The 25,719-nt window shown below is 42.5% G+C and overlaps 1 protein-coding gene across 1 annotated transcript in view; it reads left to right on the forward strand.

The window, feature by feature from the left end:
• Positions 1-6,704: 6,704 nt before the first annotated feature.
• Positions 6,705-25,719, forward strand: part of LOC124594929 (E3 ubiquitin-protein ligase SMURF1) — a 171,964-nt gene continuing 152,949 nt past the window's right edge. Inside the window, exons 1-3 of the mRNA XM_047133427.1 lie at positions 6,705-6,996; positions 7,183-7,221; positions 7,305-7,413. Coding sequence (XP_046989383.1) covers positions 6,942-6,996; positions 7,183-7,221; positions 7,305-7,413 — 203 coding nt within the window. The 5' untranslated portion in view covers positions 6,705-6,941. The remainder of the gene's footprint in view (positions 6,997-7,182; positions 7,222-7,304; positions 7,414-25,719) is intronic.

Below are 25,719 nucleotides of genomic sequence, written 5' to 3' on the forward strand. Positions count from 1 at the left end.
GAGGCCGGCGTATTTCGTTCTGTCGCTCTTCACCCGACTTACTTCAGACTCTGCGGACCGTGAATTCGGCGTGAAGTTGCTATAGTCACGAACACCCGTATTTTGGCCTCTGTTGACCGCTCTACCGCAGCTTTGCGCGGCTTTCTCGCATGTTTCTCTGAAAACGGGACGACGGACATTTATCAACAGACGTACCATTTTCCGTCTGCTTCCCGGTACACCTGCTTGGGGTCAACGACCCCCTCACTGTCACTCATCTTAAGGCAGCTGGAGGGCGCAACCCGTTACCACTTTCTCGGGGTTTGAGGTGCCCTAAGCTGCCAATTGTCGCTTCCCTTCGCGCGCCGCCACACAGCCGTGGTCAACTCTGAATACTTCCTTGGGATAAACTAGTTTCTAGTAAATCGATGTGTTTCCACAAAGTTTTCACTTCGTGTGAATTACTTTAAAACCATCACATTAGTTATTCCAATATGTCCATACTATACCCTCTACAAGATGCATTGTGCTTTGTCAGTCATTTTTGTTCAGCCCTACTGTTCGCTCAACGTGAATTTGGTGATCTTTAATGACTTCATATAAGGGGCATAGTTCTTGCCATCTTACAATAAATACTTTGAACACTGTGTGATGTCTCTTAAACCTTCACTGCAATGCCCAATCACCACAAATGGTTATGATTTTCGTATGCGTTTTCAAGTATGTGCAAGGTACGATAGACTGTGGGATATTGCAGCCCTGGATCTACGATGTTTCTGAACAGGGCCAAAAACTTGATAGTGCCCCTCCCTCCCTCAAGCGTTTGAGATAGGACGTCAAAAATTTAAAAAATCCATTTTTCAAATATATGATAATTTTGTAGTGCACATCTTTCTGAAGAATTTGATATATAAAACATGTATGTTCAAGGAACTGTAAGACATATTATTTATTCTTAAGTGTGCCAAAAAAAGTGCAGTGCCATGTCTCTTAACACAACATTCTTCTATTGCACATCACTGTATTTCGCTCTGTGTTATTCAAATATGCATATTTTGTAAAGGAAGCCCTCAAACCAATATTCTGGTTAGTGGAAATTGAAATGTCCTGTGGTGCCTCTCCTGTTCTAGGTCGACCGCTTTGGCGTCCTAACCCCCTTTAATAAAACTCACAATTAAAATACCGTGTCAGATTTTTTATGACTGGGATAATAAGAAACAAGAGACAAGCAAGACAGTACACATTTCTTCAATTCTTAGGTCCCAGCAGTTCTCGCTATCTAATCTTGCAACAACTTTACCAATAGCACTGCTTTCCATGTACACCATTTTATTTCCACTTAGTACAATACAAATCGTCCATTCATCACATAAGCACAAAGTGTACTAACTATGGCATATACATCGTCTGTCAGCCATATTATTGTTCAGAGTTCCCACAAAGCCCCCTCGTAAAGGCACTATCACTGTGATGAATGACTGACACTGCTTATGCGAGTTCGTGATCGCTGAGGTGTTGCGGAAGGCGTCATGGTCGGCCGATTACTGAGGTGGGAGATGGTGCTTCATTGTCCACTGTCATCAGCTGTTGCATGAGTGACACCGTTTGTTTACATTCCATCGACATGGGCAGTGATGATGAAAGTGGTATCGAATCATAGAGATCTTCCAGCATCCCTGCCGGCTTCAAATGGTTGACGGCCACCATTGTCAGTTTTCTGATTATCTCGATTTGACAGGTGTTGTCACTGCAGATGATGACTCGATATGGGCCCTTGTAGGTGGATGTAAGCCTAGGTCAGACTGTGTTGTCACATGGCATGACGAATTGCTTCTGGGCCCACATCTTACGTACAAACGTGGGCTGTGCTGTGTGGGGCCGTGGTGATGAGATGGCAATGCGCTGAATTCTTCTCCATACCACTTGTGGTAGCTCCAGTAATGGCTGTGGGTTTCCTTTCTTTTGGCAGTGCAACACTAGCTAGACCCAAGGGAGTGTTTCTGCCCATTCATCGCCGTGACACATGAGGGCTGCTTTCATTGTTCTGTGTCACTTATCGACAAGGCCATTACTCTGCGGATGGTAAGCTATCATACGCCAGTGGTCAATGCCGCACATGCTGCAGACAGCGAGACTTCAAACTGTTGACCTTGGTCCATCGTTATCGTAAGTGTGCAGCGAACTGAGCGATCCATGTGTGCACAAATGCCCTAGCTGTGGCTTCCGCTGTCATGTCGGCCATTGGTATCGCCTCAACCCATCGTGTCACAAGCTCAGTCATGGAGAGTATGTATTTTTGTCCTGCTGAATCCGGTAAAGAGCCAACAATGTCCAAATGAATATGACAAAATCGACCTCATGGAAGTGTTAAGTGGCCTAGTGGCAGATGCATGTGACGACCGACTTCACTTTGTTGACAGGTAGTGCAAGGGAGCGTCCATAATCTGCAGCCGCTTTTAACTTTTGGCCATAAAAAGCAGTCAATGACAAGCTTCGTTGTGGGGCATATTCCTGGATGGGAGAGATTTCGAAAAGACCAAAAAACGGCTTCATGAAAGGATGCTGGGACCTGTGGCCATCGTTTTCCAAGTGAAGTATCACAGAGTAGAACTGCATCTGCCTTCAAACTGGTCGGCAGATCAGAAGCGAGCGTCGTAATCGACAGATCTAACATTTGTTCCCATGCCATTTAGAGATAGTCCATTTGAAGCGATATGGCATTGACCCAAAAAGGTAGCCCACCACAATGTTATCTGCTCCTTGTAAGTAGCGGACTGCACTGCAAATTGAAAAATATAGTCCAAGTATCTAAATTGTCTTGGAATAACTAGTGTCAAAAGATGTCGAATCGCATCCTTGACTGGTTTATGGTATGTATAAATCACAACCACTCGTCCATCAATATCTTCACTAAAGTAGCTGACAGCTTCATAGATTGCTAAAAGTTCCCATTCAAATGCAGAATACTGTGTTTGGGTTTTGAGAGGTTTTTGGAGAAAAACTTGAGTGGCTGAACTTCCTCATCGATGATTTGTTGGAGTATCGCCCCTATTACTACCTCACTGGCGTTGGCAGTCATTGTAAGAGGTTCGTCCGACACTGGGTGGGCTAAAGCCACTGCTGAAACCAAACTGTCAACTGAAAATGTGAAAGCCACTTGCATATCTTTGGTCCATGTGAGTCGGCGATGTTTGTGGCTGTTTGGTCTTTTAATGCATCAGTGACGGGAGCTTGGATGTCCACTGCATGTATAATGTTCCTCCAGTAAATATTTAAGATGCCGAGATATGCAGAGGTCGTGGAACGTTTGTGGCCATGGTAGATTTCGCACAAACGTCAACCGGTCGTCCGTCGGACGTCCTACTGAAGCAGAGACAGTGTATCCTAGAAATGTGACTTGTTTCTGGCGGATCTGCAGTTTGTCCTTGTTGATTTCGTACCCGCTTATTCTAAGACACTGAGAACTGTTTTGGGTGTCTGTCAAGTGCTTCATTATCCTTAGGGAACACTAATATATCATCTATGTAGGCATATCAATTGGGGATGTTAGAAAGCACACCGCGAATGAAATGTTGCCACGTCTGCGAGGCATTTTTGAGTCTATATGGCATTACCAAGAACTCGAACAACCCAAAATGCGTGATGAGGGTAGTCTTTTGAATATCTTCTGGCTGCATGGGAAACTGGTACTACGCTTTCTTTTGCAGTCAGTGACGGAAAACATAGTAGCACTGCTAGTTTGTCAGTAGTCTTGAATGTGTGATACTGAGTAGGAATCATGCATAGTTTGATTGTTCAATATACAATAATCACCACACATGTGGAGTGATCCATCTTCCTTTGGAACCACTTTTATCTGCGAAGTCCATGGGCTGTCAGATTGTTGAAGCACACCATACAACATCATCTGATTGATTGTTTCTTTTGCAGCATTGGGTTTTTGAGGATCTAGTATACGTGCCTTGTGTTGTACTGTCGGTCCTGGTGTAGTAATAATCCTATGGACCGTTCTGTTCTGTATGGTATGTGAATAAACCATTGAGGGAACACTGGTGTGGGCAAGGGAGGCAGGCAAGGGAGAGTGCAAAGTATGTGCCTGTGTCGATTAGTTCACCCATGTTGGCTGTGAACATGGTCTAGCATGGCTAACAAGAAGGCTATCGCTCCCATAGATCGGCGTGTTTATTAATGTTCTGCTGCACCGATTGTAGCACAGGCCATGTGGAGCTCCTGTGCAAGTGGCTGAAGTTGTAGGCGCAATGAATGGTTTTCTTGATGTGCACACAGGAGTTGTAAGTGGTTTCCAGTCAGCTTGCCCAGTGCAGCGAAGATTTGTTGCATTAGTTGGCATTGATGGGGGAGGGGGGGGGGGGGTGGACCATTACACTGTTAGTGGTACATTCTGATATTGTAGTATCAGTAGGGGTGCGGCTTCAATGTTGTTGTGTGTGTCATGGTGGTACAATGCAGACCATTGCAAGTCAGGGAAAAGTTTGAAGTGTCGCACGAAATCCACCCCAAGAACTGGTTGCATAACATGGGCTACATAGAAAGTCCAAGTGTATTGTACTCTGTCAGTGAAAGTCACTGTTCTGGTCGTGGTGCAGCTACCAACGTAGTAGGCAGCCAGGAGGTGCAGAGGTTCCGAGGCGGATCTTTCTGAGGCGATGTGCTACGGGAGTATATTGATGTTGTACCCTGTGTCAGGAAGTGGGTGTTGTCTACAATGTCTGTGATGAAAATGCGTCCACCTTCTGTTGGAGTGATCATGGAAGACGACTTGTTGTAGCGTGGTGGGCAAGTGCATTTAGGTGCCAGCACGGAGATTGGCATTTTTGTGCCTCATCACTGGATGTTTGGTGGTACCAGCGTGCAGCATCAGCGTTGTCTCGTTCGGCCATTGTTGTTAATAGTGATGGCTGAACGTCAATGGTGTTGGTCTGGTTCAGGCATTGTGTTCTAGTGGGTTGTGGTGAACTCACATTGTGGTGTGGCGTGTTGTTGTGGGGCAGTCTGCCTGGTTGCAGTTGTTGGGGCACACAAGGGCGTGTATTCTGAAGCCAGTGGGAGTCTTTCTTTCATCAGTTGTTGCTCATAGGCTGTCAGTGATGTTTGGACCACAGCCAGCAACTTTGCAAACCAGATAGTCCAGAGCGTGCGACCGTTTATGAGCTCTGTGTCAGTCAAACCCTGGAGGTGGCGCCACAGCTGTGGCAGAGTGTCATCGTCAAGGCCTGCTTCGTACAGCGCTTGATGTAATTGTTTTTGTGGTGGGTGTACAAGCCTTCTCAGAACCGCTCGTTTCACTGTCTCATATTTATTAGAGGGCAGTAGTGACAGGACGATGTGAATTGCTAGTTCAACGTGCTCACCTAAATGACATAGTAGAGCGACGAATTTTTTTCTGAATCGTCAGCAATGTCTTGGTGTGAAAAAAATAAAAAAAATTCAGCTGTTGCAAGTCATAACACTGCATCATCCTCGTGGAACGGCAGGAGATTAATGTTCGGTCTGGTGAGGGGGCACAGCTTGCTGACAGCTTGCGTGCACGTTGCACGGTGTGATATTTAGTTTCTGTGCTGTCTGCGGGATGGTGACTGTGGTTGTGATGCTAATATGGCAGCATGATTAATTGCCAGTTGCTGTTGTTCTGTCTTGATACAGAATGCCATCTGAGGTGAGTCTATGGAGGCTTGAAATGCAGGATAGTCATCACCACTGACTGGTGAAATTCTACCATTGAGGTCTGCGCTACTGACAATGTGGGGGAGCAAGGCCATTGTTGTTGTTGTGTGACTTGCACTGGCGATGTGATGGTCGAGTGAGGTGCGGTTTGTCTTTTGAAGTTTTCTATACCATGAGAGCACTGCGTTGAAGCATATGTAGAGCACTGATGTACTGTTCCTATTGGTGGACCTATACAGTAACTGTTGTTGCAAGTCGTCATTGTCAACACACAAGATACACAAGTAATTTGAGACTGATCAAAATTTTCATTCTGTTCACTATGTCAGTAGTCACTATCACTTCCCACATCCATAGCGCTCGCACCGGCGACGTCGAATTTTCCGCGAGGTGACGTTGTAGTAAGCGAGACGCGGGTGATCACGATGGCGAATCACGTATTCAAGACTGGAGGTCACTGATGTAAGGAGGTTTTCACTGTCTAGGCGATATGATAGTGAATTATTACCAACCGTGCTGCGTTCAGTACACGCGGTTTTATTTCCGTTAAGTAAAATACATGGAGTCCGTTCGATAAGGAAACAAAGAGTGTACTAACTATGGCTCCAGGAGAGAGCATATACATCGTCCGTCAGCGATTTATTGTTTAGAGCCTCCACAGATGTGTCAGTCAGGAAGAGGATATTATATTGCTTTGATAACACACTGACATCATATATTGCTGAAAGCTGTGACATCTTTTATTAAACAGAATGTAAATGCATTTCGCTGCAACTGTTCTGTGGTTGCGAAGTAAGCTGTTTTTATGTATCTCTGAGAGCATGTGGGTTTGCAAAAGATCAGAAGGAAAATATAAAATTACTTTAAACCGAATTTGCAATTATCTGAGATATGGGCAAGCTATTTCTATCAGGCAGGTTTGCGGATTAAAATCATTATATTCTTTCGTAACTATCGAGAATGTATCGATAGATATTCTGTGGACTGTTGGCTGGTCATGCTAATGTGTTTGACGAACTTTGGTCTTAGTGAATGGAAGAGTAGCTTGATAGAATTTTGACGTAATGTCTGTGCGGAAATGGTAGGGTGTGCTTTGCGTTTAGTGAATATGCGTGTGAAAGTGTCATTTCTCGCGGAAGTGGGTGAAGATTGCGTTTTTGTATGTGTAATGTAACGACACATCTGACATAATGTATTTCTATTTACTCCTCGCTGGAACAGCCGTAGTGAATAATATGTATGTTAATTAAAGTGCTGAATGTAAATGACAGTGAAATATGTCCATCCCAGGGGGGAGTAAAAGAAGTGGTGCTATGAAAATTCGTTTGACAAGTAAGTAAAACAATTATTACGGAATATATATGTTTCGGAAGTCAGTAGGAGGGAAGGATACGAGACCAATCAGTACGAGGGTTGTGTCATTTCCTAGATTATAGATGTCAAGTGGAAAGTAGTCGTTTTCGTATATTTTAAACATATAATAAAAATGAATATTTAAACAGTGATTTCTTTTCGCAGTACTGTGCGCTCGAAATTTGGCCAAAAAGGATTTGTTCCGTAAGTTAAAAAATATTTTTGTGTTTGTTTTGACGAGTCGACAATGTTTTCATCAGTAGGCTCAGTAATATATTGTATTTCAGGCCTTCCCGATCCATTCGCAAAGATCAGCGTCGATGGCTCGGGTCAGTGTCATAAAACAGACACATGTAAAGCCACTCTTGACCCTAAGTGGAATCAGCATTATGACTTGTAAGTGGTAGTTGATATGCCTATCAACTAGATTTAATGTTTACAAGAATTTTTGATTTCCCATATGTAATACGCATTTCACTTGGAGCCCTATTTTCTTTACTGATTTGTGGCTTACGTTTTATAGAATTGTTTATTTGCAGAGCTCGTTATTACCATAGCCTGTTGCTATGTTCAAAGTAAACAGTCGTGCAATATGTACAATTACTGAGAAACAGTTGTGTATGCTTAATTTTCCCTAATTAGAAGATAATATGTATCGTAGTTAAAAGGTATTCCCACTGCATAATACTTTTTAAGCATTACCATTATTTCATACTGTGTGTTAATAGACTCCAAATGCAGTTTCTCTGTAAAAGAATGTTTATGCAAGGTAGCGAGTCTGATTATTTTCATGTACCTGTTAACTACTGATACTGAATGTGGTATGCATAAGAAACAATCAAATTATGCAATTTTCATTTAAGTTTTGAATTCCCATTAGGCCTACGCAAGTTTCTCACACCCGCAGTATACCGTAGGGGAGAAGGGCATTATAGTATTGAAGCAATTGACATTAGCTCAGGCTTTGAATACTTTTGCATCAGAGAATGAATTTTTGTTGTTATGCACAATTTCATGTGGTTGTTTCGTTCTGAAGGTGACTGGTTTTCTTTAGCTATCAGGTGGACAACTCCTATATTTTATTGTAAAATGGTCCTTGGACAAATATTTGACTAATGCATTCTGTATAGAAGGAACATATTTGAAAGAGTGCCCAGTGTGTGTGTTTCTTTGAAATGTGAATTATTGTTGTTGCTGAGAAAGTGATAAATGTGCTTTACAATGAATCACTTCTTTAAAGAAACACATTAAAATGCTTTCATATGGTAAAAATCTTCACCTTCATATCTGGTTTTTGGCTTGTCCATGCTGTTATAATTTGCCACCCACCCTGTTACAGAACAGTTGTGGTAGCCTATTTCATTGCCTTAGGTTGCAACTCATTTGATCTTATCTGTATAAATGTTTCCAACAAGGTGCTAGTGGCAGATACTGGTTCATGCTTCATCCTACACCACCTGAAGTTTTGTGCAGATATTTCTTGTGGAGTCAAGTTAGGCTGTACAGAATTTAAACTCAATATAGTTAAAAATGGCATGGTTTTATTACGCCACTAGTAGGAAACACCATGATATATTCTACTACATTGAGACAGTTTAAATCTGAAACAAGTAATAATGTAAAAGATATGTAGGTCAGATGCGCAGGTTTTTGTGCCTGAAAAACTGTGCCGTTTACGATTTTTGTGTGATATGAGGTCAAGGTTGCAACAGTCTTACTGTGTTCTGTTACTGTAATAATTTTTTAGACAAATGAAAGTGTGTTGAGAAATGTGTTAGTTTCACAATGAAATTATATAGGCTATATCAATTCCCCTAAACTAATTCAGTAATTTCTGAGTGTTCTAAAAGTTACTAATATTTGTGGATACTCTGATGTATATTGCTAAGTATTATCAGCCTTCTATTTTCTTTACATTAGTAAGAGCAGGCATGTGCGTATATTCCATCTGTAGACCAAAGAATGAATAGAACTGAGTAGCAAGAGAGGGCAGCAGGTGGTGACTAGGTAGATTTTGTTTGTATGCATTTCTTACTCCAGATACTAATTTTTGTGTTGTGTATAGCATCAACAAACGTAGTGAAAAATAAATGCTATCTGGGCCCGTTTGAGCACTATGTTGCCTCTGGCTTGTAAGGTTCACTGTGGAAGGGAAGCTATAATGTTGGGAGTAAAAACCTTTTGCTTCTCCTTTTGTTGTAGCTGGAGACTTGCCTACTAGCTCTTTAGTCTGCAGACAGTGTATACTACAAAAGATTTAACTTATTTTAGCCATAATTTTAACAAACTGTTTGTTCAGTACTCACAGTTATTATTCTGACTACTGGACTACAGCCTTCACAGGATATTTACTGTTTTTGGAGATGCCCCCACTTACCACATTTTCATCCCACCTTAATTCTTTGTTGTTGAAAAAATATAAAACCATGCTTTTAATGTTATCAGTAAAGATGAGAAGGATTTCTTCTTGCTGGATATTGGTAATATAACCACCTCCATTCTGTAAGCTTTTTCCTTTGGTGGCCTGTTATCATGTGCTTATGTGCTACAGCACGCTGTAAATATCATACAAATTATGTCATGTCTCTTTGAATGCGAGCCAGAAATAACACTAAAACTACTCCATTTCTCTTTGAATGCGAATGAAATGAACGAAAACATGTTTTGTAGTGCTCTCTCCTTGGTAACAAGGAAATTGTTGTGTGCTGAAATTGTCAGCTGCACTATGATCAACTCAGGAAAGGGATGCAGCTGGTTGTTTTCAACTGCGCGTGCACTGATGTGACATCATCCCTTCCGGCACTATGAGTGCTACATTTATCTCCTTTTTTGTTATTACTCACAATGTTAAATGATTGATTGTAAAATTTGTGTGTATTGAAACAGTTCAATTTATATACTTAAAATTAATATATTCAAGTTAATTATTATTACTACTGTTTTAAGCCAAAGGGTTATAGGCCACCACATTGTAGTGCATTGATAAAATTTTGCATGAACCGCCACTGGTTTTTCTTCCATTCAGTGTGAAAGTAGAAATACAGGAGCCACCTATTGTATCGGCCAACAGTTTCAAGCAAGCATTAACATTTGCAAATCTCAGCATTTAAAATAACTTACATATTTTGATTCATCTCACCCAGTAAGTCTTCTGTTGTGTACATAGTTCCGCGTAGTCAGCGCATACACAACTTTCCCACTAGAGCGCGCCCCGTTAAGCACAACAGCGCAGGCACAGCGCTCGTCCATCTCCGCACTATGAGATGGCACTGTCATAGAGATGGACCAAATTCTGCTTCTGCCGATCCTCGTATTAATATGTAACGCAGCCAATGAGATTGCTGCTAACATAGAACCTTTTTTCCTCGCGGATCACACTCGCGCAGTGATGCCTGACCACTCGAGGTATTATAACGAGTGTACAGACCTCCGATTAATCAGTCTGCAATAGTGTATAGTCAAGTTTCAGTCTGCACCTAATAAGATTACCATATTCCTGTACATCGCCATGAAGAGAAATGTATACACACTTTGTCAAGTATCAGAGATATGTGAGAATAAGATTAACGTACCAAGACCAAAGGAACTTGAGATTGTCAATTGTAAATAGCATCCAGAACCAAGTTAAGTAAGGTTAATGCTTGTTATTATTTTAATAAATGTGTGTGAAAATTAATCAAGTTCTGTTTAAAGTTGGTCACCGTCAATCTGCTACTCTAAGCGTGCAAGTGGGATTTCTATCGTCTGACCTAACGGCAGAAGATAAACACGCCACGATAAGACCACTAGACATATTGCTGACACTCGCCTACTTCGTTAGAGCGACAAGTCAAATGATCTGATGGTGTGTGTACCGAAGGTCTTACAGTACGCACACCGCATCTTCCTAACCAACATAGTAAAGTAAATTGCCAATGATCAGGGTTTAGCTATATAGATGTTGGTATCTTAAGCCTATCAGAAACTTATATTTTCTTATAAATTTCTCTTTGCACTAGACAAATCATGTTCTTTATCAAGCGTTGAGCATCTCACTTTGAGACTTCAATGTTTTGGAAGAAATGACCAAGACTTAGCAATGTTACGTTGAAACTTTCTGCAGTTTCCATTTGTTTAACTATCAGCATCTGGAGCTGCAGATGGGGAAAGCAGAGTAGCTAGTTTTTGTAAACCTTGTTATTTGTTATCTTCAGTCCAAAGACTGGTTTGATGCAGCTGTCCATACAACTCTGTCCTAAGCAAGACTCTTCATTTCTGACTACCCACTGCAACCTACATCTTTCCGAGTCTGCATACTGTATTTACCTCTTGGTCTCCCTCTACGGTTTTTATCCCCCACATTTCCCTCCAGCACTAAATTGGTGATTCTTTAAAGTCTCAGACTGTGTTCTTCTAGTCAGGTTCTGCCACAAATTTGTTTTTGCCCTGATACTGCTCAGTATCTTTTAATAGTTATGTGATCTACCCATCTAATCTTCAGCACTCTTCTGTAACATCAGATTTCAAAAGCTTTTGTTCTCTTGTTGCCTAGACTGTTTTTCTTCCATGTTTCACTTCCATAGATTGTGACACTCCAGACAAATAATTTCAGAAAAGACTTCCTTGGACTTAAACCTACGAGGTTTGTTCCGAAAGTAATACCTCCTACTTTTATTCATGGAAACTACAGCACAGCTAAGTAAAGCTATGGTCTGAAATGTTTCCACAGTCACCACCATTCGTTATGCACTTTTGCCAATGATTAATCAGAGACTGCATGCTATGCTTGTAAAAACTGGAACCAGCTGAGGCTAACTCCTTCCTTACAGCTTGGACAACAGCATTAGAGTCTTGAAAATGTTCACCATGTAGTCCATCTTTCAGAGGCCCAAAGAGATGGAAGTCTGAAGGCACTAAATCAGGAATGTACGGAGGATGTGGTAAGACAGATTGAATAACTTTAGTGATTGGCTACAACTCTCTCACTTCCTTCTCAACTACTCCTTCCCTTTCACATGCCCCCCCCCCCCCCCCCCCCCCCAGCTCTCATAACTGCCATTTGGTTTCTGTAAAAGTTGTAAATAACCTTTCACTCCATGTATTTTACCCCTTCTATCTTCAGAATTTAAAAGAGAGTATTCCAGTCAACATCGTCAAAAGTTTCCTCCAAGTCTACAAATGTTATAAAAGTGGATTTGCCTTTCCTTAACCTATCTTCTAGGAGAAGTCGTTAAGGACAGTATTGTATCATGTATTCCTACATTTCTCTGGAATCCAAACTGCTGCTACCAGTTTTTCCATTCCTAGATAAGGAATTCATGTTAGTATTTTGCAACTGTGACTTATTAAACTGATTGTTTCATAATTTTCACACCTGTCAGCAACTGCTTTTTTTGTTTAATTGGAATTGCTACTTTTTTCCTTGAAGTCTGAGAGTATTTTGCCTGTCTCATACATCTTGCACACCAGATGTTAGAGTTTTGTCATGGCTGGCTCTCCCAAGCCCATTAGTAGTTCTGATGGAATGTTGTCTTCTCCTCGGGCAAATCAAATCTCCCCTCTCATTTTTGTCCGTGTCCTCTTCCATTTCTGTAATACTGTCCTTGAGTGCATCTCCCTTGTATAGACCCTCTGTATTGTATACTCCTTCCATTATTCAGGTTTCCCTTCTTTGCTTAGTAGTAGTTTTCTATCTGAGCTCTTGATATTCATACAGCTGCATCTCTTTTGTCCAAAGGCCTCTTTACTTTCCCTGTAGGCAGTCCCTATCTTTTCCCTCATGATATATGCTTCTACACCCTTACATTTGTCCTCTAGCCATTCCTGCCTAGGTAGTTTGCATTTCCTGTCAATCTCATTTTTGGAACATTTGTATTCCCTTTCGACTGCTTCATTTACAGCATTTTTTATTATTTTGTGCTTTCATCAATTAAATTCAATCTCTCATGTATTATCCAAGGGTTTCTACTAGGCCTTGTCTTTTTAACTGTTTGATCATCTGCTGCCTTCATTATTTCATTTCTCAAAGCTATCCATTTGTCTGCCACTGCATTCCTTTCCCCTGTTCTTGATAATCATTGCCTAATGCTCCCTCTGAAACTCTCAATAACCTCTTGTTCTTTCAACTTTTACAAGTCTCATCTCCAGAATTTCGTAGCGCTTTTAAATTTCTTTAGTTTTAATCTACAGTTCATAACCAATAAATTGTAGTCAGAATCCACATCTGGCCCTGTAAATGCTGTAAAATTTAAAATCTGGTTACAAAATACCTGTCTAACCATTATGTAAACAATCTGAAATCTTCTGGTGTCTCCAGGTCACTTCCACAAGTACAGCCTTCTTTCATGCTTGTTAAACCAAGTGCTAGCAATAATTCTATTATGCTCTGTGCAAAATTCCATCGGGCAGTCTTGTCTTTCATCCATATTCACCTACTATTTTTCCTTCGCTTCCTTTTTTTACTTACAGATTCCTGTCCCCCATAACTATTAAATTTTCATCTTCCTTAACTATCTGAATAATTTCTTTTATCTCGTCATACTTTTCTTCAAACTCATCATCTGCAGAGCTAGATGGCATAGTACTACTGTGGTAGGTGTGAGCTTCGTGTCAGTCTTCGCAACAGTAATACGCTCACTATGCGTATCCGCGTTCCTATTTTCTTATTCATTATTAAACCTACTCCTGTATTATCCCTATTTGTATTTATAACCCTGTATTCACCTGGCCAGAAATCCTGTTCCTCCTGCAGCCGAACTTCACTAACTCCCACTATATCTAACTTTATCCCATCCACTTCCATTTTTAAATTTTCTAACCTATTTACCCAGTTAAGGGATCTGGCATTCCACGGTCCTATCCGTAGAATACCAGTTTTGTTTCTCCTAATAACAACATCCTCCTGAGTAGTCCCCGCCCGTAGATCCCAATATGGGACTACCTACCTCCAGAATAATTTAGCTAAGAGGATGCCATCATCATTATTTAACCATACAGCAGAGCTGCCTGCCCTGGGGAAAAATTGTGGCTGTAGTTTCTCCCTGCTTCTAGCTGTTTGCTGTACCAGCAGAGCAAGGCCGTTTTGGTTGATGTTACAAGACCAGATCAGTCAATCATCCAGATTCTTGCCCCTACAACTACTGAAAAGGATGTTGCCCCTCTTCAGGAACCACACATTTGTCTGATGTCTAAACCTTAGTCTGGAATGTGGAGCACAACTTTGGCCTCATGAGCCTTGAAGTTGTAACAGATGAATAATGAAAAAAAGTGCATCAAATACTGATATCTAATTTACATTACTGTCAACTTAAATTTTAATCCTCTTTAAATTTCGACTGAACTTTGCTGGAGGATAACTTTTGCAGACACTGGGAATGCTTCCAAAAACCTGGAATTTTTTTTCTTATGGAGTTTAAATATTTTACAGTTAAGCTTCATTCTGTAGAGAAATTCTCTGCAAAATGCCCTTCAGATTGGAGATATTTCGTAAAGTTGACTCACGTGCTATGTAATGAAGCCTGTGGCATTTAATTAATTCTGAAATGTCTTTTTCTTGCCTCATTATATTTCTTTTTTCTTCAGACAAAATAAATCCTTGTTCTGTTATTGTCTTGTCACAAACAAATTGGTTCCTTTTTTACATATGTCAAATTCTATCTCAATTTAAAAGAATATTTGGGTGAAAAATGGTTCAAATGGCTCTGAGCACTATGGGATTTAACATGTGTGGTCATCAGTGCCCTAGAACTTAGAACTACTTAAACCTAACTAACCTAAGGACATCACACACATCCATGCCCTAGGCAGGATTCGAACCTGCGACCGTAGCAGCCGCGCGATTTGGGTGAAACTTGGCTCCTAATCACATCACCTGTGTATGTGTAACTGACTTTTCCCAGTGAGGGATTATCGTTGATTTCTGTACTCCAGTGTAGCTGAGATTCCTTGTCTCAACTGCTTTCAGGAAGAACCAGCTTCTCATTTATGCAGTAGGAAAGGGGGTGTGGGGTGCGGCTTGAAGTAGTTGTGCTCTTCAATCTGACTACTGGTTTGATGCAACTATCCACACTAGTTTATGCTTTACAAATCTCTTCATCTCTGCACAACTACTGCACCCTTCACCCATTGTGACTCTCGCTCTCCCCGTTTTGCTGTTTGCTCCTTTGTTTTACACCACATATTTGAATTAGCTTATGTTTAGTCCCCACATCTGGGTTTGATCTACACCTTCCCAAAATTTTTTACATAAATGTGCAGAAGGTTGCTAGAGCTGTCACTTCCTAAGACATGCGGAGGAGTAAAGTGCTGATGCATTCATCCCAAAATCCGAGGAAATGCCTAGGCGACAGATTGTTCCTTGGTGGAATGACTTGTACCATTCTGCAGCCAGGGACAGGAGGGCAGCAATGCAGAGTGTCAATGCCCTGCAGATATGAATCTTACAACCTTTCAAACGTTGAGGGCAAAGGTAAGGAGAATAATTCGAGGTGATAAGCAGAGGTCTTGGCAACAGTTCTTGCATTTCATCAATAGCTCCACATGTGTAAGTAAAGTTTGGGAAGCTATCAGGGGGATCCCAAGGCAGAACTCACAACCACCAATAGCTGCTGTAAGAGATCAAGGGTGTCTCCCAATATTGCCACAATACATTTCACAGACAGTGACTTGAGCATATACGACCACTGTAGCAGATTATAGCCAGGATCCAGTTTTCTGTCATTACCGGAAGAGACAGAAGAAGATTGGTTTTGATTTTTGTTCCACTAAAGTTGCGAAATATCACCAGCCTTTTCTCTGTGGTAGTTGGATTCTGCACAGTCAGCAGCTCATGATACTGCACCTGGTACAACCTGTTACCATACAGCCTGTTGAAACAGTTGGTCTTGGTCGAAGGAAGTTCTCCTTCATTTATTCAGTGAAATTTATGTGACTGGAGACTTTCCTAACTTGTGGAAAGAATCTGTTGTAATCCCAGTTTTAAAACCAGGGAAGGATCAAACTGACTGCTGTTGTTATCACAGCATTAGTCTCAGAAGCTGTAAAGTAAAACATATGGTCAACTGGCACCTAGTGTGGGTTATTGAAACAACATCCCTACTAAGTCACTCCCAGTTCGGCTTGAGGAGGTATCACTTGATAACCTGAGACTGCTCAAAGCAGCAGTTCAACAACTTTTCTTCTGTAATTGACACCTTATTGGTGTGATCTTTGATTTGAAAAAGGCCTATGATACTACCTGAAGGCATAATATTCTGATGCAACTCTATCAGTGGGGGAGCCATGGACGTCAACCCACTTTCATACAATTCTTCCTCTCGGACAGGTGTTTTAGATAAAAGTTTGGGAATGTCCTGCCTGACCATTTTAATCAGGGGAGTGGTGTTCCTCAAGCGAATGATTTAAGTGTCACAGCATTTGCAATGCCAATAAACAGTATTATGTCCACAGTATGATGCCCCATACAACGTTCCTTTTTTGTGGGTGAGTTCCCCATCTTCTGTGCCTTCTCCAACCTTGCAACAGCTGCTTGGCAACTGAATTTGATGATCAAGTGGTTAGAATGGTCAAACAGCATAAGTTTTAAATTCTCTTTGTGTTGCTTTTAATCACCCATGTACTCTTTTTAATTCACCTGTTAAATCTGAGGTTACTGTTCCCACCTTTAAGGAAACAATGAAATATCAGGGCCTCACTTTTGATGAGAGGCTGACCTGGAGGTCACACCTTAAAGAACTGAAGGTAAAATATCTCAGGGCTTTGAACATCCTCAAATGCATTATTCACAGATCTTGGGGAGCTGACAAAGCATGTCTACTCCAACTCTGTAAAGTCTTCATGCGATCCCAGCTTTAATACTTAGGTCATATTTACGGTTCTGCAAGGGCTTTGTACATCAAAATGCTAGGCTGTGAAGAGGGGCCTATCACATGAGCCCAGTTGCTAGCCTGTGTGCTGAGGCTGGTGAGCGTCCACCGTATATTTCCCACCTTATAATTGTGGTACACTAAGCACACAGGACGCTGTTCCTAAATCCTTAGCACTCGTTGCCCAACTGACAGCGGAACATTTGTTCTGTAACAATCTACAGGCAATTATATGCTTCTGAGTCTCCATCTCCTAAGAACTTAGTGTAACACACTCCCCTTGCATTCACAGGTTGACTAAAAATTTCAGTAGCTTCAGAGGCCTCCATACCACTACTTGTTCCTTCATAATTTCTGTCACAGATGTGCCCTTCTTCATTCCCTGGTTTACGCTTATAACAGTGTTTGGTTAAAACCTGGAAACCTGTTACATTTCCAGTATCCACACTGGTCACTGTAGCGACAGTATTCTTAGGACTGTAGCCGCGCTTCTGCCAAGTGCCATCGAAAGCTACTGGAATGTCAGTCATACCATCATTGATTTCAAAAGCTTCGTTTGCAGCACCCTTCATTGACTCGCATGCAACAGATTCCACAGCAGCTCCAATAAATCGTGCATACTTGTTGATTTTACAAGGTGGGCGTGGCATATTCATCATGGCACACATTGTTTCTGCTGCAGTGTGTCCTTTGTCAATAACTTTCAATCCATAAAACCACCAACATTTACTTCAAAATAATTATATTTACACTTATCAGAATTCCAAAATGAATGTGTATATTTACAACTGGCACAATTAATGGTAAGATTCCTGGCTAGTCCATTTGATACCTCACTGTTTTTATGTAAACTAACTGGCCGTTCACATATTTTACAACATACACATTCACCTAACACCCTTGTTAGGATGTGTAAATCTACCAGAACATAACCGAACCTACCATTTACATCACTTTAGTTTTGAGAAAACTGTGTATCACAGTGTTTTATTTTAATCTTTGAAGCACTAATGGGTGTTCCTCTAGGTACTGTTGCTTGTATTTCATTGTCTATAACTTCACTCACCACATGTTGAACACAGTGTTCCCCTTTATTCGAAAATTTATAGCCATGAAACCAACATTTCTTAAAAAAAAAAACTTTGTTTTGGCTTTTTGAGAGATTTACCAACCTATTCATCACTTTTCCTCGGAAAAACATTAGTGCTTTGACATACAACGTGTCTTTATACTATGAAACAATACGATACTGTTTTCGACAATGCTACCAATACAAACACCTAATTTAACCTTTATAACACAGCAATCCACAGCCTTCTGCATAAAAAATTACCGATTTTATTAGATCTTCAAGAAATACATGTAATATATATCATTTTATTTGGAAAATTGCAAATTTTATGAGGTAAAATTCCGAAAATGCGAAAAAAAAAAATTTTCCATTCTAACTCCCCTTAAGGTGACTACATGCATAAAGTGAGAAATCCGGGTTTGAGTCGTGGTCCGTAACAAATTTTCATATGTCACTGTTGTGTAGTTGATTATACCTAATACAGCTGATGTCAAGGAATTCACAGTCTGCGAATTAATTTCAATAAGTGAGAGAGCTGTGGAAGTTTGGTGAAAAATTATACTCAAGCCAATATGAAAAATTGATCACCTTATGCTGAATGGTAAATGCACAGCTGTAACACTATCAAAATGATATGGAGTATGATTTTATTATATTTTATGAGTACCAAATAACTTTCTACATCTGCATGTGTGTGATTACTCTGCTATTCACAATAAAGTGCCTGGCAAAGGGTTCAGTGAACCACCTTCAAGCTGTCTCTCTACCGTTCCACTGTTGAACGGCGCGCGGGAAAAACAAGCACTTCAATTTTTCTGTGCGAGCATGCACACATGATGTGTGTGTGTGTGTTCTAGATCATATGTGCTCTGAACCATGACAACTTTGTATTTGAACAGGAAATAATATTAAAGTTTTACATATAGGGTTGGTGGTAGCTATAGATTTTGATGTTGCAGTTGTGAGCGCATAATTGGCAATTCATGTGGTAAAAGTATGTAATACATGTATAAGATCAGTGTGTGTGTAAACAAGTATTATTTCAAACAGTTAGTGGAAGGTAATCTGTAGTATCATAGCACCTCACTGAATTCTACAAATAATGAAAATTATTGCAATAGTGACAGTACTTCCAGATTCTAGTACTGCCAACTTCAATGCTCTAAAATACTTGCTCTGTGGATTTGAGAAAGGAAGTAAAGAGATTTCTGGTTTGCAATTTAATTTCACCTTAAGTGTAGTTTTGAATGAGCTATATTACAGTGTCTTCTATTGCAATTGCACGAAGCAAAATTCCAAACTCCAGTATATAACTCTTAATATTTATTTATTCAACTGTTGTGAACTGCAAGAGTGAAAATATTAGCTTTTAGATGAGTCTTTACGGGATCATGAATAGTATCCACATCATCACACATGGACTCTGAAACTGTACTTCTAAGAATGAGGCATAAATATTGGAAAGACTACCTGTAATCTTAAATGTGAAATATAAGTGTCACTTCTAGTTACACTTGAACCAGGACGATCTCTAATATGAATATCAGTTTAGTTAAGAGAGCTTGAGTCATCCCCCCCCCCCCCCCCCCTCCCCTCCAGGGGGCTCACCGCTCTTTGGTGAGTACACGCTTGGCAACCACGGGGCTGCAGCACCTCTTCTCTTTCCGTGCTGCTTCTCTCTTCTTCTATCCTTTTCCCCTCTCTTGGGGAGATTTCTCATGCCTCCATGCGCTCTTGAAGCACATTTGCGGTGGTTTACTTGTGGGACTTGTACTGCTCATTCCCTTATACTGTTCTTTCCCTGCACTGCTCTCTTTTTTCCTCTGCTGTGGTGGCCTTCTTATCCTTTCTTCTCGTCCCTGTGTGTGGGCCTGATGGCCACCCGTGCGTTTGCCCTGTAGCAGTAGACTGGGTAGCGGGTAATTCCCAGCCCCAGGTTGGCATGTAGGGCCTGCATGTACCCCCTGGTACAGGCCAGACCCAGGGAGGGATGATTGCCTGAGCTCTTACCTTCCTCCTCTGCCGATTGGTCCCTCTGTCACTCATTCGGGAGGCGTGACCTAGGGTGAGGACAATCACCTGAGGTGGGGGGCTCCCATTTGGAGGGCCCCTGCTGGAAGGAGCGCGCCATCGGAGACGCTGGCAGTCATGGGAGGCTTCTTCCCAATGACTGTCTTTCCTTCTTTTTCTCTGACTGTTCCCCATAAACAAAAGTAGACTGAGGCTCCTGCCCAATGTCTCTTCATGTTGTGCCTCGATATCTAGTAGTCTCATGTTTAGACGACATCCAGACTTTTGCTACTGTTAACCTCTTTGTTATACAGAAAGGTGTGGATGGCATTGCCGGCCCTGTGAAGTCATACTCTCATCTCTGCAATGGTACTCTGCTTTTGGAAATTGATAGTGCTCTCCAGGCTCAGAAACTACTCAATGCCCAAATCCTCCACGAAGATCCTATAAAAGTGGAGGCTCACAGGACACTTAATTCGTCCAGTGGTGTTATCTACATCCGGCTGTTGGATGGTTTGACGGAGGACAAAATAACTAACTATCTATCGGATCAGGGTGTTACTGCTGTTCGTAGAGGTATGAAAAAGGAAGCTACCGATTTGGTGCCCTCTCGCACATTGTTCCTGACCTTCAATCGATTAACGCCTCCTACCAAGATAAAGGCAGGCTATGAAGTCATCTCTGTGTGTACTTATATTCCCAATCCGTTGCGGTGTTATAAATGCCACCAGTCCAATCATACCAGCATGTCATGTAAAAACGCAGCCAAATGTGTCACTTGTAGCAGGGATGCACATGAAGGTGCCTGTCCACCCCCTCCCTCCCTCCCCCCCCCCTCCCGCTGCATTAATTGTCATGGAGACCATGCTGCTGCTTCTCGTTCTTGTCCAGTCTATCAAGATGAGCAGGCCGTTCAGTAGATAAGGATAAAGGAGAAGGTACCTTTTCCTGTTGCTCGGAAAATGTTGGCGAGCCGTAAACCAACTGTCCCTTTGTCTGGAAGCTACAACACTGTGTTAGCCTCTCCCCGTCCCATGAAAAACATGGCTACGCAAACTTGTGTCTTACAGTTCAGTTCAATGGTGGCAAAGTTGCCTCGCCTTCAAGCTGACACTCCGTCTCCCGCTTCCCGGACTTTAGATTCTGCTCTCCGTTCTTTGCCCTCACCAGCAAAGATGGTTGCAATGCAGCCAGCGAACCGTCAATTCAAAAAGGAATATTCCCAGGAAGATTTCTTGCGTACCTCGAGTTTGCAGCCGTCTGGTTCTTCTGCCAACTGCCAAAAGCCAAAACAATCATCCAAAGACAAACAGTTTTCTCCCTCTCTGTCTCGTCGGCCCTCTTCGACTCGTCAGTCCCTTTCAACTGACCGACACCGGGGAAGCTCCATTGATCCCGCTGAGTTGATGGACGAATATCCTCCACCTGTGGATTCCAGTGGCCATCCTCCCTTGACGGCTTGCCCTAAGCAGCTGTCGAGGTGAATGTTTCTTCTTCATTCTCTGATGTTCCTAAATTTTATGGTCCTTTTACAATGGAATATCCGTGGCCCTCAGTCTAACAGGGCGGACCTCCAGCTGCTCTTGCGATCACAATGTCTGCTTGTAGTCTGTCTCCAAGAAAGGGGCAAGCTATGTCCTCAAGACCATTTTGCTCTTTCCCATTTTACTTTGCTACGGAAGGACCTTTCCCTTACGACAGGGATTCCTACTCATGGTGGGGTCATGATGTTTCTACGAGATGATGTTTGTCATCGTCCTATCGCCTTGCACACCCACCTGCAAGCAGTTGCTGCCTGTGTTTTCCTTCCCGAATGTACCTTTTCCCTCTGCACCATATATATACCTTCATCTTCTGCTGTCATAGAGTGGACTTGATGCAGCTTGTTGCTGTTTCCTCCACCCTTTCTTCTCCTCGGTGACACCAATGCCCATCATCCTCTTTGGGGCACGCCTATCGCCTGCCCGAGAGGTTCTCTTTTGGTGGATCTTCTTAACCATCTTAATGTCGTGTGTCTTAACACTGGAAAAGCCACGTTTCTCTCCGATTCCACGCACAGTTACTCCCACTTAGACCCCTCGATCTGCCCCGCCCAGCTCGCTCAACGTCTCGAGTGGTGTGCTCTTTCCGATACTTACTCGAGTGACCACTTCCCTTGTGTGACTCACCTGTACAATCATACCGCAACAAAGTGGCCCGCTCATAGGAAATTCTCTCTTGCTGACTGGAGACAATGTTCCTCCTTGGCAGTCATTGATGACCGGCCGTTTCCCAGCTGCGATGATCAGGTTGAGCACCTCATGGACGTTATTCTCTCGGCTGCCAAATCCTCTATCCCTCATGCCAGTACTTCTCCCCGTCGGGTCCTGGTCCCTCGGTGGACTGTGAACTGCCTACGTGCGCAGTGCCGTCGCACTATTAAGGAAAGCAAAAAAGCATGGTGGGTTTCCTTCACCAGCTTGTTCAACAAATTTACTCCGTCCTCTCTCGTTTGGGGTGGCCTGCGCTGGCTTTCCGGGACTACCGCCCACTCCGCGATTTCTGGTCTGACTGTGGCAGGAAATGTCGTAGTCGACCCTGTCGATGTTTCCAACGCTTTGGGCCAGTACTTTGCGGAGGTTTCAAGCTCCACCCACTACTATCCTGCCTTCCTTCCTCAGAAACAGGCAGAGGAGGCTCATGCAATCTCTTTTCACTCTTTGAATTGAGAATGCTACAATACTCCTTTTACTATGAGGGAGCTCGAGCATGCTCTCTCCTCAACCAGGTCTTCTGCTCCTGGGCCCGATACAATCCAAATCCTCATACTGCAGAATCTTCCTCCTGTGGGAAAACGCTTTCTCCTCGATACCCACAACCCTATTTGGACTGACGGTGTATTTCCCACACTTTGGCGTGAAGCTAATATTGTTCCCCTACCTAAGTCTGGTAAAGATAAAACTCTTCCTTCCAGCTATCATCCAATTTCCCTTACCAGCAGCATTTGTATGGTGATGGAACACATGGTCAATGGTCGATTAGTGTGGTTGCTGGAATCACAGCATCTTGTCACTAATGTTCTGTGTGGGTTCCGAAAGTGCTGCTCAGTGGATGATTATCTCGTCACCCTGTCGACGTTCATCATGAATAATTTTCTGCAGAAGCAACAAACAGTGGCCGTTTCCTTTGATTTGGAGAAAGCCTATGATACCTGTTGGCCCACAGACATTATACGTACTATGCACACATGGGGCCTCCACGGTCATCTTCCCACTTTCATCCAGGAATTTTTAACAGACAGAGTTTTCTGGGTACATGTGGGTTCCTCCTTATCCCATACCTTTTCACATGAGAACGAGGTGCCTCAGGGCTCCGTACTTAGTATCATACTCTTTGCCATAGCCATCAACCCCATTGTGGACTGCCTTCCAGATGGCATTTCTGGCTCTCTTTTTGTTGACGACTTTGCTATTTATTGCAGCTCCCAGAAGACGTGTCTCCTGCAATGCCGTCTTCAGTGTTGTCTGGATGGTCTCTATTTGTGGAGTGTCACAAATGGTTTCTGTTTTTTTGCTACCAAATCCGTTTGCGTCAACTTCTGGTGGTACAGGGCGTTCCTTCCACCGTTCTTGCGGCTGGGCCAGAATGCTCTCCCATTCGTGGATGCAACGAAGTTCTTAGGGCTTACGTTCATTATGAAACTCAGTTGGTATCCCCATGTGTCCTACCTGGCTGCATGCTGCACCCGGTCCCTCAATGTCCTTCGTGTATTGAGTGGTACCTCATGGGGGCTGACCGGACTGTCCGACTGTCCTCCTCCACCTCTCTTGATCTCTTGTCCACTCCAAGTTGGATTATGGATGCATTGTCTACTCCTCTGCACAGCCTTCTATCTTATGCCATCTAAATACAATACTCCATTTGGAGATCCGTCTCTCCACTGGTGCCTTTCGTACTAGCCCTGTTGAGAGTTTCTACACAGAAGCCGGTGAACTACCACTGTCATACCGGCACGACATCCTACTCAGCAGGTATGCGTGTCGGCTTTCTTCCATGCTAGGCCACCCAACCTTTGACCCTTTTTTTGGATGACATTCTTGACCGCCGGTACGAGATGTACGTTTCTTCTCTGCGGCCTCCCGGCGTCCGCTTTCGTCACCTGCTTCAGCAGCCGCAGTTCACACTTCCTGCCACTTTCAGAATAGGGGAGAACCCTTCACCACCTTGGCTTCAGACACAGGTTTGTGTTAGTTTTGACCTCAGCTCATTCCCAAAGGATTCGACTCCCGAGCTGACCTCTCGCTGCAAATTTCTCGAACTTCACTCACAACTTGCTGATAGCATATTTTTGTACACTGATGGTTCGAAGTCCGCCCACAGTGTTGGCTATGCTTTTGTCGTCGGGGCTGATAAGTTTCAATACTGGCTTCTCGACCAGTGCACAGTTTTTAAAGCAGAGCTTTTTGCCCTCTATCAGGCTGTTCACTACGTCCGTAGGCACCAGCTGACTCTGAGTGTGATCTGCTCTGACTCCCTCAGTGCCCTTCAGAGTGTAGATGATACCGATCCAGTCCACCCCATCATCGCAAGATATTTCAGGGTGTATATGACCCGGGACAACTGGGAGATCCGGGAAAGACACAGGAATTTTTTCATCCGGGAGAAAACCGGGAAAAACTCGGGCATTTTTTAGAATTCCGTGAATTCTTCATTGTTTTAGTTTTCAGTTATTTTTTTTTTTAAGTTTGACTGTAAGAAACGATACTCTAACAATGTCTATTTCTGTATCCCGGAATAATAATGCAGCAACAAAACATGAACGAGAGAATAAAACTTAAATTGAAAAGGAAGCACACCACATAAATACACATAGAGCTCATACAAGTGTCTACCAACAGCAAAATGTGTGAAAGGCTTTAGGAAGACTATGCAATGCTCCTTAACGACAAATTACCTCCGATGAGTGTGACGTCACAACTGTTTGCATTAGATTTATTTAAGCAGTTACGAGAGGGCTCATGCGCAGTTGAGTCGCGTATGAGTAGTACCTTCTCCCGCTTCTGGCTACAGAAGAAAAGTCGCTGTTGGCTATGTAAGCAGCAAACCGGGGTGTCTGAACCGGATGGAAATTTTGGGGTAGAGGGGCAGATTCATATTCTTGAGGAAAAAAACCTTGTTTCACAAAGTGCCTAGCATCTAGCGCACGTTGGTCTATCGGTTACTTAGATGATTTCGAAACGCATCCCTGTTGGTTTTTGAACACATTCCAAGTTGATTTCTGAATGAATTATAAGTTGATATTTGAATGCATGCATAGTGTACATGATGTCTTTGCCAGGGGAATCCATCTGTCTTTGCCAGAGGAATCCATCTAGAAGTAAACTTTCTGCAGACAAAAGGGGATGGGGATATACGAGCTGAGGGGTGAATGCCAACTGCTGTTTGTTTACGTGAGTGATTGGGTATGCGAATGATCAGCATTGTTATAATTACTAGCAAAGTCTATAGATTCAGACTACCAAAGTGGCAATAGACGACTAACAGGAATAACACGTAAGGAAGATTACGTATTACCTTCTCGGTGTATACAAGAAAATGAAATTTTTACAGAAAATTTTTGGTCAAATTGGGCAAGTTGTACAGTCCCTGGCTAGCAACCACTGAAGTTCTATTCTGGGAGGAACACGGAAAACGCGTTGTATGATCACGTAATACCACCTAACCGGAGAATAATGGCTGGATAACTAAATCGGTGATTCTGTCAGGGTTAGTAGAGTTAACCGGAGAAAGAGTTTTGTC

This window comes from Schistocerca americana, chromosome 2 (genome assembly GCF_021461395.2).
Source record: "Schistocerca americana isolate TAMUIC-IGC-003095 chromosome 2, iqSchAmer2.1, whole genome shotgun sequence".
Classification (NCBI taxonomy): Eukaryota; Metazoa; Arthropoda; class Insecta; order Orthoptera; family Acrididae; genus Schistocerca; species Schistocerca americana.